Source organism: Neovison vison, chromosome 7 (assembly GCF_020171115.1).
Source record: "Neovison vison isolate M4711 chromosome 7, ASM_NN_V1, whole genome shotgun sequence".
NCBI lineage: Eukaryota > Metazoa > Chordata > Mammalia > Carnivora > Mustelidae > Neogale > Neogale vison.
In genome coordinates this window covers 54,830,640-54,846,439 of record NC_058097.1, presented here as the reverse complement: position 1 = coordinate 54,846,439, position 15,800 = coordinate 54,830,640, and the positions used below count along the sequence as shown (strand labels likewise).

General features: G+C 42.5%; 1 protein-coding gene across 1 annotated transcript in view; it reads left to right on the top strand.

Annotated features, from left to right (window-relative positions):
* LOC122913370 (zinc finger protein 226-like) overlaps positions 1-15,451 on the top strand; it is a 44,643-nt gene extending 29,192 nt beyond the window's left edge. Inside the window, exons 7-11 of the mRNA XM_044260118.1 lie at positions 225-409; positions 5,963-6,006; positions 8,743-8,869; positions 10,274-10,366; positions 12,876-15,451. Of these exons, the coding sequence (XP_044116053.1) occupies positions 225-409; positions 5,963-6,006; positions 8,743-8,869; positions 10,274-10,366; positions 12,876-15,061 (2,635 nt within the window). The 3' untranslated portion in view covers positions 15,062-15,451. The remainder of the gene's footprint in view (positions 1-224; positions 410-5,962; positions 6,007-8,742; positions 8,870-10,273; positions 10,367-12,875) is intronic.
* The last annotated feature ends 349 nt before the right edge of the window (positions 15,452-15,800 follow it).

Genomic DNA, 15,800 nt, shown 5'->3' with positions numbered 1-15,800 from the left:
AGGGACCACGGCCCCTGTAGCCTACCACCCCCCCGCCCCAGGGAGTCTGGAACCTGTGGTCCAGAGTAATCACATCCTGCCGCTATAGTGAGGCGGGTCTGTAAACCTCCCCCCCCCCCGTCCCTCCGCGGGATTCTGGGAAGTGTAGTCCAGGAGTGCCGTGTAGTCGCAGGTACTTCCATTGAAGACGGTGGTTTTCGGGAATTCTGGGAAATGTAGTCCAGGAGCGCCTGTTGGTCGCAGGCACTTCCTCCCCAGGAGGCCGCGGTAGCAGCCATCTTTTCACTGATTAAAGTGTTTCAGGTTTGCTGTCCACGACCCATTCAAACTTCCCCCGAGAACGTACCTGAGTCCCGCAGCCACCAGCATTTCATTTGGGGAGAAAGAGGAAGAGCGGCTAAAAACGGAGGTTTGATGGCCGAGGGTGGCGATTTGCGTTCTCCTGGGCGGAGCTTTGCGCTTTGGGGACCTGTCCGGGATGGGGCGGACTCTGGTTGTGCTTTCCCGGGTGTGAGGGTCTCCCGGGCTCTCTGCACCCCTGTCCTAGCTTTCCACCCGCGAGCTGTTTGTCTTCATATGGGTGGGTTCCCGGGTAGGTTACTTAATCCCTCTGTGTCTCGGTTTGCTGTTCTGTAAAAGGGAAGTAGGAGTAATACTTCGCTCATACTGTGCTGTGAGGAATACAGTGTTCTGAGGCAAGAAGCGAGGTAGTACAAGTAAAAGGTTTAAAACTGCCTCGCGGGAGACTTTTCTTGTTATTAAAACTACTGTAATTAACCAAGAAGCGCCCATTTCTTAGGTTCTATGAACGCAGGAAGCTCAATTGTCTGGACTCCTGACCTTTTTTTTTTTTTTTTTTTGGAAGGAGAGAGTTGCTGCTAGTTGGTACCGGGGAGTGTGATGTATCGGGCGGGAATGGAAACACAAATCTGGTATGTCACAGCCCCCTTTCCTTTCCCAGCAGTGACTTCTCAGAAAGCACTGCGTGGAGGAGGAGGGGGCATCAGAGCTCCACGTGAGGAGGGCTTGGCATTCTTATACTAAGATGGTCACGGAAATCGGAGAACGTGTGGGACACGCGCTTGCGTAATGATTATAGCTGAGCCTTAGTTGCTAAGTTTGATTCTAAAAGCTTTACACAGATGAACACATTTCCGTCACACAGTGGTTCTGTTAAGCAGTACTGCTGTTTTTCCTACTTTATGTTATTGTTTTAAAGATTTATTTTATTTAGAGAGAGGGAGATAGCGCGCATGCGAGCTGGGGAGGGGCAGAAGCAGAAGGAGAGGAAGAGAATCTCAAGCAGACTTCCTACTGTGAAGCCTTACAGGGGACTGGATCCCATGACCGAGAAATCATGACTCAGGGGGAAACCCAAGAGTCTGATGCCTTCCAGGCACCCCTGTTTTTCCTACTTTTAAATTTTTATTTTTTTAAAAGATTTTATTTATTTGACAGAGAGAGACACAGCAAGAGAGGGAATGCGAGCAAGGGGAGTGTGAGAGGGAGAACCAGGCTTTTCGGCTGAGCAGGGAGCCTGATGGCGGGGCTTGATCCCAGGACTCTGGGATCATGACCTGAGTGGAGGCAGATACTTAATGGCTGAGCCACCCAGGTGCCCCTATTTTTCCTTTAAAGTTACTTTAAAGCAACTTTCTGATCTGTGTCATATATTTCAAATAGTATTTATATTATAAAAGTAGCCTAATCATTATGAAAAATACAAAAATATATAAATAAAACCATCAATTACCCATAACCTTGGAATGTAACAATAACATTTTAGCCTTTTACCTGGTTACTCTGTGTATATTTCTGTTAGTGGCCGCTGTTTCCTTGGGCCTGATGGTACGCTGCAGTGCCATTTAAATTGTGTTCTGCGGACCAGTGGCATCAGCATCACTTAGGTAGAAATACTTGTCCTTGAACCCCTTCTGAGACATTCTGATACAGAATTTCTGCCGTGGGGCCAGGAATCTGCATTCCAGCAAGATCCCGGGGAGATTCCTGTGCACTTGAAAATTCGAGAAGCTCAAAAAAGCCTCTTGTCTGGAAACAGACCTAGAAAATTTACTTCGCTGGATGTCATAGATAAAACTGAGCTGGATGTACCATACGGTCTACTTAGTCCAGTGATTTTTAAACCCACTAGTCAACTGTCCGGTCTCCTTGCAGCGTATTGACTTGAGTAGAAAGCAGCTGGCAAGTAGAGTCAAAATGGAGGGGATTCGAAAATCTGAAGATATATTTCTCCCAGGCCTTGGGGAATGGATTCTTTGCCATCTTTCGCATCAGAGAAATTCTGCCTGAAGTCGGAAGATCAGCTAGTAGTTACTGTTTATTAACAGGAAATATTTTTGCCATAGTCTGAACTGTCATTGTTACTGTTCTTACTGCTGTGGCTATTTCCTAACTTCTTCTTTTTTTTTTTTAAAGATTTTATTTATTTATTTGACAGACAGAGATCACAAGCAGGCAGACAGGCAGGCAGAGAGAGGGAGAGGAGGAAGCAGGCTCCCTGCAGAGCAGAGAGCCCGATGCGGGACTCGATCCCACGACCCTGAGATCATGACCTGAGCCAAAGGCAGCGGCTCAACCCACTGAGCCACGCAGGCGCCCTATTTTTTATTTTATTTTCATAGAGAGAGAGAGTATGAATGGGGGGAGGGGCAGAGAGGGAGAGAGAGAGAGAATCCTAAGCAGACTTCACACCCAGAGCCTGATGCTCTGTTAGTGAGTGTCAGCCAGAACCCCCAGGAATGTACCTGTAATCAAAGAGTTAAGTTCATTTTAGCTTGCTGAAGCAAAGAAGCCCACACACCCAGGTGTCTTAGTAAGAGGCTATTAGGTGGGGCTGCTTATAGGGTTTTGGCTTGTGGTAGCTGAGTTGGGAGTTTTAAGCAGTGAGGGTTTGTTCTGGTTTACCTGCTATCCAGAAGCAGAACCAAGTTGATGACTGAATATTGTAATAGTTTTTATCTAGTAGGTGGGAGAAACAAAATGAGTCTTCAGTTGTCGCTATTTTTTTCTTTTTTCACTATATTTTCTTTTTTTTTAATTTTTAAAAAAATTTTTGAAAAATTAACATACAAGGTATTATTTGTTTCAGGGGTACAGGTCTGTGATTCATCAGTCTTTTTTTTTTTTTTCCAAAGATTTTATTTATTTATTTGACAGAGAGAGATCACAAGTAGGCAGAGAGGCAGGCAGAGAGAGAGAAGGAAGCAGGCTCTCCACGGAGTAGAGAGCCCAATGCGGGGCTTGATCCCAGGACCCCGGGATTATGACCTGAGCTGAAGGCAGATGCTTTAACCACTGAGGCACCCAGGCGCCCTGTGATTCATCAGTCTTATGGGATTCACAGCACTCAACATAGCACATATCCTCCCCGATGTTCATCCCCCAGCCACCCTATCCCTCCCACCCCATCTCCCCTCCAGCAGCCTTCAGTTTGTTTCCTGAGATTAAGAGTCTCTTACGGTTTATCTCCCTCTCTGGTTTTGTCTTGTTTCATATTTTCCTGTCTTCCCCTATGATCCTCTTATTTCTCAAATTCCTCATATCAGTGAGGTCATAGGATAATTGTCTTTCTCTGACTGACTTTATTTTGCTCAGCCTAATACCATCTAGTTCATCCGTGTCATTGCAAATGGCAAGATTTCAGGGTTTTTTCTGACAGCTGCATAATATTCCGTGGTATATACATACCACATCTTCTTTATCCGTTCATCTGTTGATGAACATCTGGGCTCTTTCCGTAGTTTGGCTATTGTGGACATTTTTGCTATAAACATGGGGTGCAGGTGCCCCTTCAGTTCATTACATTTGTATCTTTGGGGTAAATACCGAGTAGTATAACTGCGGGGTCTTAGGATAGCTCTATTTTCAACTTTTTGAGGAACCTCCATACTGTTTTCCATTCAGTTGTTATTATTAATAGTCAGCCACTCGTGTTGGGAGGGCAGTTCTTGGGTTTTTTTTTTTTTGTCATTTTAGAAAGTCTTTGTCTCTGTGTTAAGGACTGTCTTGTCCTTTTCACGTTCATCACTAAGACTGAGTGGCCCTGTCAGATTCTCTGTGACCAGTGGGAAACACTAAATTCTAGCTGCTGTTGCTGCTACCTTCCAAAGCCATTTTTTTTTTTTTGGTCTCTTTCATAGCTTTATCATACTGGTATATTGTTTTTGTTTTTTTGCTGAACCATTTGAAGGCAAGCTAGAGACTGATCAAAGTGGAGTTAAGTACAGTGATAACACACCATTACCTAATCCACAGCCCATATTCTGTTTTTCCAGTTTCCCCCGTAAAGTCTCTGAGAGCAGTTTTCCTTTTCTAGTTCAGGGTTCAGTCCTGTAATATGCATTGAACTTAGTTTTTATTTCATTAATCTCCTTTAGTCTAGAATGATTCCAGGGCATTTGGCTGGCTCATTTGGTAGAGCACTCAACTCTTCATCTCCAGGATGTAAAGGTTACTTAAAACAAAACAAAATCGAATGATTCCTCAGACTTTATTTAGCTCATGATATTTGTGTGAAGAATATGGGCAAAGTACTTTGTAGAATGTCCTTCCTTTTTTGGTTTATCTGATATTTGTGATTGGGTTCCGACTGCGTTAGCAGCAGGAATCCTCCAGAAGTAAGCGGTGAGGCCACCTTCTCAGTGCGTCATGAGAAGCCCGTGTCTATGGGTTTGTTCCAGTTGCTGGTATCAGGTTGTTTTCTTGGGCAAAGAATCTGCCAGTTAATATTTTGAGACTGTGTGACCATCTTATTACCAACCTTTCACCATTTTTGTAGCATCCACTGATGATTTTCTAACTCTCTTTCATTCTCCATTTTTTGGTTTGCCTTCTGCCATAGCAGGAACTTTCTCTTCTCACCTGTTTCTTTCTTTCTTTCTTTTTTTAAAAATATTTTATTTATTTATTTGAGAGAGAGAAATCACAAGTAGGCAGAGAGGCAGGCAGAGAGAGAGAGGGAAGCAGACTCCCTGCTGAGGAGAGAGCCCGATGTGGGGCTCAATCCCAGGACCCTGAGATCATGACCTGAGCCGAAGGCAGAGGCTTAACCCACTGAGCCACCCAGGCGCCCCTTACCTATTTATTTCTTATACATTCCTTTATTCATAACAATATGCTTACGACTCAGATGCCTGTCTTTTTTATTTACCTTAGGTGTGGACTGTCAACCTGTTCTTTTGTTGTTTGCAGAATCTTAGGTTTGATTAGTTTTTTTTACCTCCATGCCTACCTGTCAAAAGTGCGCTTCCTGCTTAAAAAGAAACTTCACTTATTTTTATACCTTTTTAGAAAAAGTGGGCTGTGTTGATTTAGATACTGTTGTTGAGATAACAAATTATCAGGAAGACAACCAGAGATCTTGAGCTGTCACCGAGACTCACATGACAGAGCAACAAACGTGAACTCTCGTGTATTTTAACAATATTCTCTTGGTAGAAATCATTTAGGGATTAGACTTACAGGGATAATTTCAAACCATAGAATATCATTCTGTGAACATATTACACAATTGGAAAGGAATAAGAAACAGACAGCGCTTTGATAGCTTTCAACCTTACAGCAATCCCATGAGATTGATAATTCTTTTCCCCCACTTGCAGACAACAGAACCGAGGCAGAGAGATGTTAATCATCAGGCCAGGATCACACGGCTAGCCAGGATTTCAGCCCTCGCATATTGACTATAGAGCCTTCTCTTATGGCTGTTGTCTTTGATTTATACCCTACCCAGAGTAAGAATTACTGCTGTGGAAACTACAGGCTCACTGGGATAGGGCTATTTACGTGGTTGGGCAGCTGGTTCCTTGAACTCCTCCCGAAAGGGGTCGGGGGCTGTCTGGTACACGTGCCGAGTTCTGCTTATCTCGCCATGTTCACCTGCACGGTCCCATAGGTTAATGGTGTACTTGACCTTTTCCATTGACTTCTTTCTCCTTTCTAGGATTCTGTTTCCCCAGAAGGAAAGAGAATATGAGCATGTTCAAGGTGAGTAGGGCTTGCCTTTCTTGCTGTTAAAAATGTCATTTTAGGAGTACCTCAGGGGCTCAGTCAGTTAAGCATCTATCTGCCTTTGGCTCCTGTTGTGATCTCCGGGTCCTGCGATCAAGGCTCACATTGGGCTCCCTGCTCATTCTCTCTCTCTCAAATAAATAAATGAAATCTTTTTTAAAAAATATCATTTTGGCCTTCAGAGACTGCACATAAGTTCTCTTTTAAGGAGAGTGCGTCTGCAGGCTTGCTGAGTGTGTCAGGTGCTTTTCTCTTTATGCCTTTTAAGTTTAATTTGTTTCGGTTTTAGCTTTCATTTCATCCGTTTTTAATCTCACAAGGAAAAGTAGAACAATTAATAGAAATGAGAATATCTTGCACCTCACTCCTTCCCCTGCTTCCAAATAGATGCTTTATTTCTGTAATCTCATCATCACATGTATTCATAGCTGTGTGTTTGCATTCATGACATAGATACAGTTTTATATCTTGGAAGATTTCTTTTTTAAAAATCTTTCAGGGGTGCCTGGGTGGCTCAGTGGGTTAAGCCACTGCCTTCAGCTCAGGTCATGATCTCAGGGTCCTGGGATCGAGTCCCGCATCGGGCTCTCTGCTCAGCAGGGAGCCTGCTTCCCTCTCTCTCTCTCTGCCTGCCTCTCCATCTACTTGTGATTTCTCTCTGTCAAATAAATAAATAAAATCTTTAAAAAAAAAATAAAAAAATAAAAATAAAAATCTTTCATACCTTTTTTTTTTAATTTTTTATTCTTTAATTTTATTATTATTATTTTTTAAAATGGAAACATAGGTAATGTATCAATTTCAGGCATACGACATAGTGATTTGACAGGTACATTGCAGACTGTCCACCATGGTAAGTGTAGTTATAGTCTATCACTGCATGAAGTTATTGTAATATCATTGATTATATTCCCTATGCTGTGCTTTTCATCCTTGTGACTTATTTTGTAACTGGAAGTTTGTACTTTTTTTCATTTTCACTTGTTTGTCGATCCCCCAACCCCATAACATACAACTTAAATCTTTTTTTTTTCCATTTAATATTACGCACCAATTTTTTTTTAAAGATTTTATTTCTTTTTAAGTAATCCCTACACCCAACATGGGGCTCAAACTTACAACCCAGAGATCAAGAGTCACATGTTCAACTGACTGAGCCAGCCAGGCACACAGTTACTATATAACAGTTGCTGTATCATATTCTCTTCACATTTGTATACCTATTTTTTAAAAGTATTCTTTATTCATAGACATTTAGTTTAGGTTTTTTACTCTTTTACTCTTTAGGAACACTACAGTGATAGTTTTCCTGATTTAATCTGTTTCTCAAAAGACCATTCTGAAAATTATTGCCCTTTTTTGTCCTTAAGGTATTGGGTATTCAGAATTGAAGAGGTCCGTTTTATATCTGGAGCACTGGATGTTTTTTGGTAGGATATTCAAATATGGCACAGTTTGTTGGGATCAGACTTCAGCTTCACAGGAAAAGATATTGTTAGAAGCTTTCTAATCACAAGAGCTAGCTTCTGTCTTCCCAAACCTAAGTCACAAACCCAATGTGTAGTTTATTTACTGTTTTTTTTCCTTGAGTGTACTTTTAAAATTATTTATTTATTTCTTAAAGATTTTATTTATTTATTTGAGAGAGAGAGAGAGAGAACACAGGCAGGGGGAGCAGCAGAGTGAGAGAGAGCAGCCCGCTCCTCACTGAGCAGGAAGCCCGACACAGGCTCAATCCCAGGACTCTGGGATCGTGACCTGAGCCGAAGGCAGATGCTTAACCCACTGAACCACCCAGGTGCCCCCAGCATATTTTTTTTTTTTTAATTTTTAGTCAAAATAATAACCTTAGATAATAATAACCTTTAATAACCTTAAAAAAATCCAGGGGTGCTAAAGATTTTGTTGCTCCCTGCATTGACACCTCAGAACAATTTTATGAAGAGGGGCTTGGTTTTATCTTCATTTTATTTTATTTTTTTTTTTAAAGATTTCATTTATTTATTAGAGAAAGAAAGAGAAGGAGAGAGCTGGAGCCTGTGAGTGCTTGAGCAGGGGAGGGGCTGAGGGGGAGGGATCCCAGCACCCTGAGATCATGACCTGAGCAGAAGGCAGATACCTAACCAAATGAGCTACCCAGGTGCCCCTATCTTCACTTTAAATATGAAGACAAGGGGTTGTGAAAAAGATATCTGCTTAAATTCACACAGAAGAGTAGAGATCTGGAGTAGAGACAGATTACAGGAGGAGAGAGAGTTTTTCAATCAGTGACCTGGCATGCCCTTTTGGTTTATTTCCACAGAGAGCGCTACTCCTGACTTGGTTCCCACCTTAGTGAAAGACACTGCTGGGGCTAAACTGTTCGATATTTCTGAAGTAATTGGCAGTGTTAATTAAAAAGTAAAACCTTTTTAGTTGAGGATACACCTTTTAGAATTTTAGGGGGTTTGCTTATTAACAGTGCTCACTGAGAGGGCCTGGTAAATAGGTAAAGCTTTCTTTTCCATAGCAGCACTTGTGATGAGGCTGAGGACAGTCAGTGTGTAGCATCAGCAGGAGAGAAGGAGAAGGGCTGGGAAATCTACAGATTGCTCAGGGGCCAGAGCACCTCCCCATTGGTCCTCCCCACCAGACCTCCCCACCCATCCTCCTACCTCTCCCAGTCGAACTTAGGTGTAAGATTGAGGTTGTATGTGTTTGTTGTATGTGTAGGAAGCAGTGACGTTCAAGGATGTGGCGGTAGCCTTCACGGAGGAGGAGCTGGGGCTGCTGGACTCTGCCCAGAGGAAGTTGTACCAGGACGTCATGTTAGAAAACTTCAGGAACCTGGTCTCAGTGGGTGAGAACAGCCTCCCTCTGGAGGACCTTTGTCACCTTGGGGTTTTAAGGCTTTGGGGCTCTTAAAATGGTTCCCTGAGTTTAGGGATTGGACTTTGCTAATTCTTGTGGGACATAGGATGTTTCTGGTCTTTCTGAACAGGATCTTTTAGGTCTTTTTCATTCGGGTTTTTGTAAAGGACTATAAACGGACAGTATACTGCGATACCTTGTCTATTTGATTTCAGATATCACTCCTATCATATTAGTGAATTATAAAACTGATTTACTGAGTTCTCTGAGCGGTTTTGAATGAAATCAATAGAAAATATCAGAGCTTCTTTGGATACATTGCAGCAAAAAAGTAGTTGATTGCATGAGTGTGTGAGGGTCACTGGGAGAAGATAGGGGGAAAACAGACAGGTTAGAAATAGGTCACTCAAACTTTGTTTGGGTAATACCTATCTCTATGTTTGTAATTGGGTCATGAAATAAATGCTATTTCTTCAATGGGTCATAACTAAAAAAAGGTTTGAAAAGTACACTTTCGATATCTTGAATATGTAGTTGGAACTCAAATTTCCAGTAAATTTTAGCTCTAGCATGTTCGTTTTATTTATTTATTTATTTTTAACATACCTACTTGCAATTTTAATTAATAGTTATAATTCAAAAACAGATTTATATACTTGGTAAGGCCCTTGTGAAAATAGAAGTACAGATCTTGAGGATCTGTTTTTTGAAGTTGGCTTCACTTTATAGACCGCTAAATCTACTGTCCAAAAGTCACAGGGTTGCTTTTAGTACTAATGCATCCATATGATTAAATCAGCATGGAGGAAACAGGTACTTTTTGGATGAAACCAAATGGTTTGTTAACAGGGCAACAAGAGTATCATCTTTCTTTTCTTTTTCTTTCTTTCTTCTTTTTTTTTTTTTCAAAGATTTTATTTATTTATATGAGAGGGGCGAGGGGCAGAGGGAGACGTAGACTCCCCACTAAGCAGGGACCCCAATGCAGGACTCGATCCTGGGATTCCAGCCTCATGACCTGAGCCGAAGGCAGTTGCTTAACTAACTGAGCCACCCAGGCGCCCAGTAGTATCATCTTTCATTCCATTGGTATAAAAACTGGTAAGCTCATGTATCCAGAAACCAAAGCTTGGTTTCTATCACATGGGTCTTTAGACACTAAACACAGAGTGAAGAAATAATCTAATACATTCTATCCATCTGTTCCCCAAAGCTTTACTTTCAGTAAAGATACAGGTATTGTTTGTAAGAAGAATATATGAAAAGAATTGGAAAATATTTGTCTAGAGGGACGGCAACTCTTCAAAGAACACAGTTCGCGGGTTGCAGAATAGGATAATCTTCTCTAGGAAGTAGCATGCTCATTTTAACTCATGACTTTGCGTGTTCTCAGGACATCAACCCTTTAAACGAGATAAATGGCTCACAGAAAGAGAAGAGAGGCTGTGGTTGACGAAGACAGCACCCCAGATAGAGAGAAATGTGGGTAAGAATGAAGCAGCTGTGCGTTGTCACAGTTTCCTGCCCACTGCTTTGTTTCTGTTTCAGCGCACCCGTGTGCTGTCCCCCGTGTCCTGGTGCCAGACCTCTTCCCTGCATTATCGCTGCAGGCTTCGCAATGGTGCCTGCTCCCACCCGTCTCCTGTGGCCTGTTCTTTAAGTAGCAGCCTGGGGGATCCTTTATAACTGCAAGTCCGATCATGGTAGTCTGCTGTTCAGAATTCTCTTATGGCTTATTTTACTTGGAATTAAAACCACCGAGAGCAGCTTCTCTAACGAGTCCTCTGGGATCTGCTCTTCATCCCCCATGGCCTGGCTGAATGCCGCTGTCCTTCCTCTTGCTCCGCCTTTCCCACCCATCTTGTCCTCCCTGCCGTTGCTCAGACCTGCGAAGGAAACTTCTGCCCCAGAGTCCTTCACTTGTTCCTCTCTGCTTGGAATAGTCTCTCACCTGGAACTCTTCAGACCCCTCTGGACTTTCTGCAGGTCACTCCATTCTAATCTCCCGTGAGGGTTCTGACCACCCTGTTGAAAATGTCATTCTCTCTTGACAGTCTGTGTTCTGCCTTATTTTGGGTGATTGTCGCCTCACGTATTTTTATTCATTTGCTTATTTTATCTTTATCTCCTCACTGAAGTGTAATCTTCAAGAGTGGAGGAAATTTGTCTGTTCTGTTGATTGTTCACTGTCCTTGGTGCTTAGAATAGTCCTGGTACATGGCAGAGGCCCTGTAAATAAATGTTGGATAAATGAATGAGTTAATCTATAGAAAAGCCTGCCCTTCACAGAAATAGCTAAGAGGTGGTGGACAGATCCATGTGAAGAAGGGATATTGCAAAATATTTTTTGTCTTCCAAATGCAATTTTTTTTTTTAAGATTTTTATTTATTTGACAGAGAGAGACACGAGAGGGAACACAAGCAGGGGGAGGTGGAGACAGAGAAGCAGGCTTCCTGCAGAGCAGGGAGCTGGATGCAGGGCTTGATCCCAGGACCCTGGGATCATGACCTGAGTCGAAGGCAGTGGCTTAACCCACTGAGCCACCCAGGTGCCCTTTGTGGGTTTTTTTGTTTTGTTTTGTTTTGAAGATTTTATTTATTTATTTGACAGAGAGAGATCACAAGTAGACGGAGAGACAGGCAGAGAGAGAGGTAGAAGAAAGCAGGCTCCCTGCTGAGCAAAGAGCCCGATGCGGGACTCGATCCCAGGACCCTGAGACCATGACCCGAGCCGAAGGCAGTGGCTTAACCCACTGAGCCACCCAGGCGCCCTGTTGTTTGTTTTTGATAGAGGGTTCTTCTGTCCACTTGTTAAGCAGCTGCCCCAGAGGAGGGAAAAAATTCAACTTCCGTATCTTTTATATCAGGGCATGGAAGGTCTCAGAAAATAGCCAGCTTGTGAGTTAGCCTTTCCCTAAAAAGGTTTGCCCAGCTGCATCCCATTTGCTTCTTTCAAATGCAGATATATAATCATAAATGGATCTTATGTCGTTACTGCAGACTTAATGTTTGTGTATGGATTTAAATATATGACTTTCTTGGAACACTGAAAAAATTAAATTAAATTTAAAAATAAATAAATAAATGGAAAATAAATAAATAAATATATGACTTTTGAAGGCATTTCATGTAATGACAGCTTTCCTACTTGTGATGATTCCTTATAGTTTCTAGTATATTTCTTTTAAATATCATAAGCAATGGAATTTATCTCCCAGCTCACCAATAAACTGCGCTCTGCACTTAGAAACAGTCATTCTTGTTGAAGGCCAATGTATCTATATACAAAAATTTTCCACACAATTTTCAGAGAGACAGCATTCTTCCCTGCCCTCTAAATTTGACTCCTTTTGAGGTGGGGGTTTGGGGTGGGGGTGGGGAAAGGCATTTAGAGAGCCAGTACCAAAGTCTCAGAAGGATCTAGTGTATAGATCTTCATGCTTTTCCTTCTTTAGCACCCTTGGTTTTCTCCTCAATACCCCCTTTAGTACACTGCTGCTTCTGGTGCAGACTTTCAACTTCTTAGCAAACTGTATTTTCCCATCCTTGTCCTATTTCAGATACCTTACTTGTGCTGCTCTGATTTGTTTGTACTTAAACTGGGATTTAGAATTCTAGACAATCTCAGACATCAGACTGGGATTCATCTATGCATACATTTCCTGAACACCTACTGACTGCTAGGCACTGTTAAAAGCTGTCAACACTGCCAGCTACTTGTCCTTATTGACACTACTGTGGTGGGAAAGACCATGTAATTTTTGAAAAATGACTTAAATTGTCAGGTGGTAGTAATTTTGTTTTAGATGGATTTCATTAGTGCTAAGTTGTTGGTTTTGATCAGTGTGTAAGCCAGAGTATTTCATAAATGGTGAAAAAGGTAAGCAGAACCATCCTGGGGTTCATTAAAGTCTCCTACGGTGTCCTAAGTGTGAGATCTTGACTCTTTGAACAAAGTTTTCACTTGTCCACATCTCTGACTTCTGTCCCTATAGGAGGGAACAGCCAAAGTGCACTGAGGACTGTTCGAGGCAGAGAGCCACGTGAAGAGCTTTCCTGCTGGCAAATCTGGCAACACATTACAAATGACCTGTCCAGACCTCCAGACTCCATGATAAATAGTTCTCAACTTCACAAACAAGGTGATTCTCCCTGCCAGCTTGGGACAGGACTCTCCATTCAAATTTCTGAAGATGAGAACTGTATACCATGTTGTAAAGTGGATGGTTTTAATGGTACTGAAAACTCACACCTTTCAATTTTGAGAGCCCAGGACTCATGGAGGAAATCTTCTCTGACTGAGTCACAGAGTTATCGGAACAGATCCCAGCAAGTTTCCATGAAAAATAAGCTGTGTCAATGTAAACAGGATGTTGATGTCATTGGTTGGATTTCACATCATCTAGATCAAGGAATTTACAGAAGTGACCAATCTTATAGCAACGATGATAGTGAGAAAGACAGTGTGAAGATTTCAACATTGGACCAGAATAGTATGACTCACACAGGACCAAAACCTCACCGATGTAACGAATGTGGAAAAACCTTCAGTGATCTCTCTACCTTTGATCTTCATCAGCAGTTGCACTTAAAAGCAAAGTCTCATACCTGCAGTGAGTGTGGAAAAGGCTTCCGTTATAGCTCAGTTCTTCGTATTCATCAGAGAGTTCACGTGGGGGAGAAAGGCTATAAGCATGGTGAGTGTGGTAAGGAATTCAGTGAGAGCTCACTTCTGCAAACCCATCAGAAAGTCCACACTGTAGAGAAGCCATTTAAATGTGAGGAGTGTGGGAAAGGCTTTGGTCGTAGATCAGCACTTACTGTTCATTGTAAAGTCCACACAGGAGAGAAACCTTATCATTGTGAGGAGTGTGGAAGGGCCTTCAGTCAGGCCTCTCATCTCCAGGACCATCAGAGGGTCCACACTGGGGAGAAACCATTCAGATGTGATGCATGTGGCAAAAGCTTCAGTCGGAATTCACATCTTCAGTCCCATCAGAGAGTCCATACGGGAGAGAAGCCATACAAATGTGAGGAGTGTGGGAAGGGCTTCATTTGTAGTTCAAATCTATACATTCATCAGAGGGTCCACACAGGAGAAAAACCCTACAAATGCGAGGAATGTGGTAAAGGCTTTAGTCGCCCTTCAAGTCTTCAGGCCCATCAGGGTGTTCACACTGGAGAGAAATCCTACATATGTAATGTGTGTGGTAAAGGCTTTACTCTGAGTTCAAACCTTCAAGCCCATCAGAGAGTCCACACAGGAGAGAAACCTTACAAATGCGATGAGTGTGGGAAGAGCTTCAGGAGGAACTCCCATTATCAAGTTCATCTGGTAGTCCATACAGGGGAAAAACCCTATAAATGTGAGGTATGCGGAAAGGGCTTCAGTCAGAGTTCGTATCTTCAAATCCATCTGAAGGCGCACAGCGTAGAGAAACCTTACAAGTGTGAGGAGTGCGGACAGGGCTTCAATCAGAGTTCCCGACTTCAGATTCACCAGCTGATCCATACTGGCGAGAAACCATACAAATGTGACGAGTGTGGGAAGGGATTCAGTCGTAGAGCAGATCTCAAAATTCATTGCAGAATCCACACAGGAGAGAAACCATATAATTGTGAGGAGTGTGGTAAAGTATTCAGGCAGGCCTCAAATCTTCTGGCCCATCAGAGAGTCCACAGTGGAGAGAAACCATTCAAATGTGAAGAGTGTGGGAAGAGTTTCGGTCGCAGTTCACACCTCCAAGCCCATCAGAAAGTCCACACTGGGGAAAAGCCATACAAATGTGAGGAGTGTGGGAAGGGCTTCAAGTGGAGCTTGAATCTTGACATGCATCAGAGGGTCCACACGGGAGAGAAACCCTACAAGTGTGGGGAGTGTGGTAAGCACTTCAGTCAGGCCTCAAGTCTTCAGCTTCATCAGAGCGTCCACACTGGAGAGAAACCGTACAAATGTGATGTGTGTGGTAAGGTCTTCAGTCGCTCTTCACAGCTGCAGTCTCACCAGAGAGTTCACACAGGGGAGAAACCTTACAAGTGTGAGACATGTGGTAAGAGCTTCAGCTGGCGATCAAATCTTACCATTCATCACAGAATCCATGCTGGTGATAAGTCCTATAAAAGTAATAGGAGCGGGAAGAACATCAGAGAGTCCACACAAGAAAATAGCTGTATAAAATGATTTTTTTAAAAGAAAACTGAGGTGTCATGTGAATTCTTCCAATCATGAAGTTCAAAAGAAAAAAATCCTTTGTTTCACGAAAGTCAATGTTTGAGCCACAGTTTAACACATCCCAGTAGTCAGGAGGCCACACAGAAGAGAACACTTATGAGTGGCATAGTAAGGTACAGTTTGAACTTTGACCTTTATTAAATACTACTCAGGGGAGGCTTTGGAAAGGACGAGTTTTATCAGGTCTTGTATAAAAGCATGATGAATACACAAAGTAATGCCCATTAGAATGTAAGCTCTATAAATGCAGAGACTTGTTCTGAATCTACATAGTCTTAACATTGCCAGGGACTTGGGAGGTGCGCAATACTTGTTCAGTTAATAAACAGGGGAAATGGATCTTTTGATAGTTGTGTTACGATTACCTCCAGAATTTCATAAAATTTTGTATTCAGAACAAGTAACCCCAATGTAGCCTTAATGAAATTAATTCAGGGAGGGCGCCTGGGTGGCTCAGTGGGTTAAGCCGCTGCCTTTGGCTCAGGTCATGATCTCAGGGTCCTGGGATCGAGTCCCGCATCGGGCTCCCTGCTCAGCAGGGAGCCTGCTTCCTCCTCTCTCTCTCTGCCTGCCTCTCTGCCTATTTGTGATCTCTCTCTCTCTGTCAAATAAATAAATAAATAATATTTAAAAATTATATATTAAAAAAAAAAGAAATTAATTCAGGGAGACAGAGTTGGTGAAATGC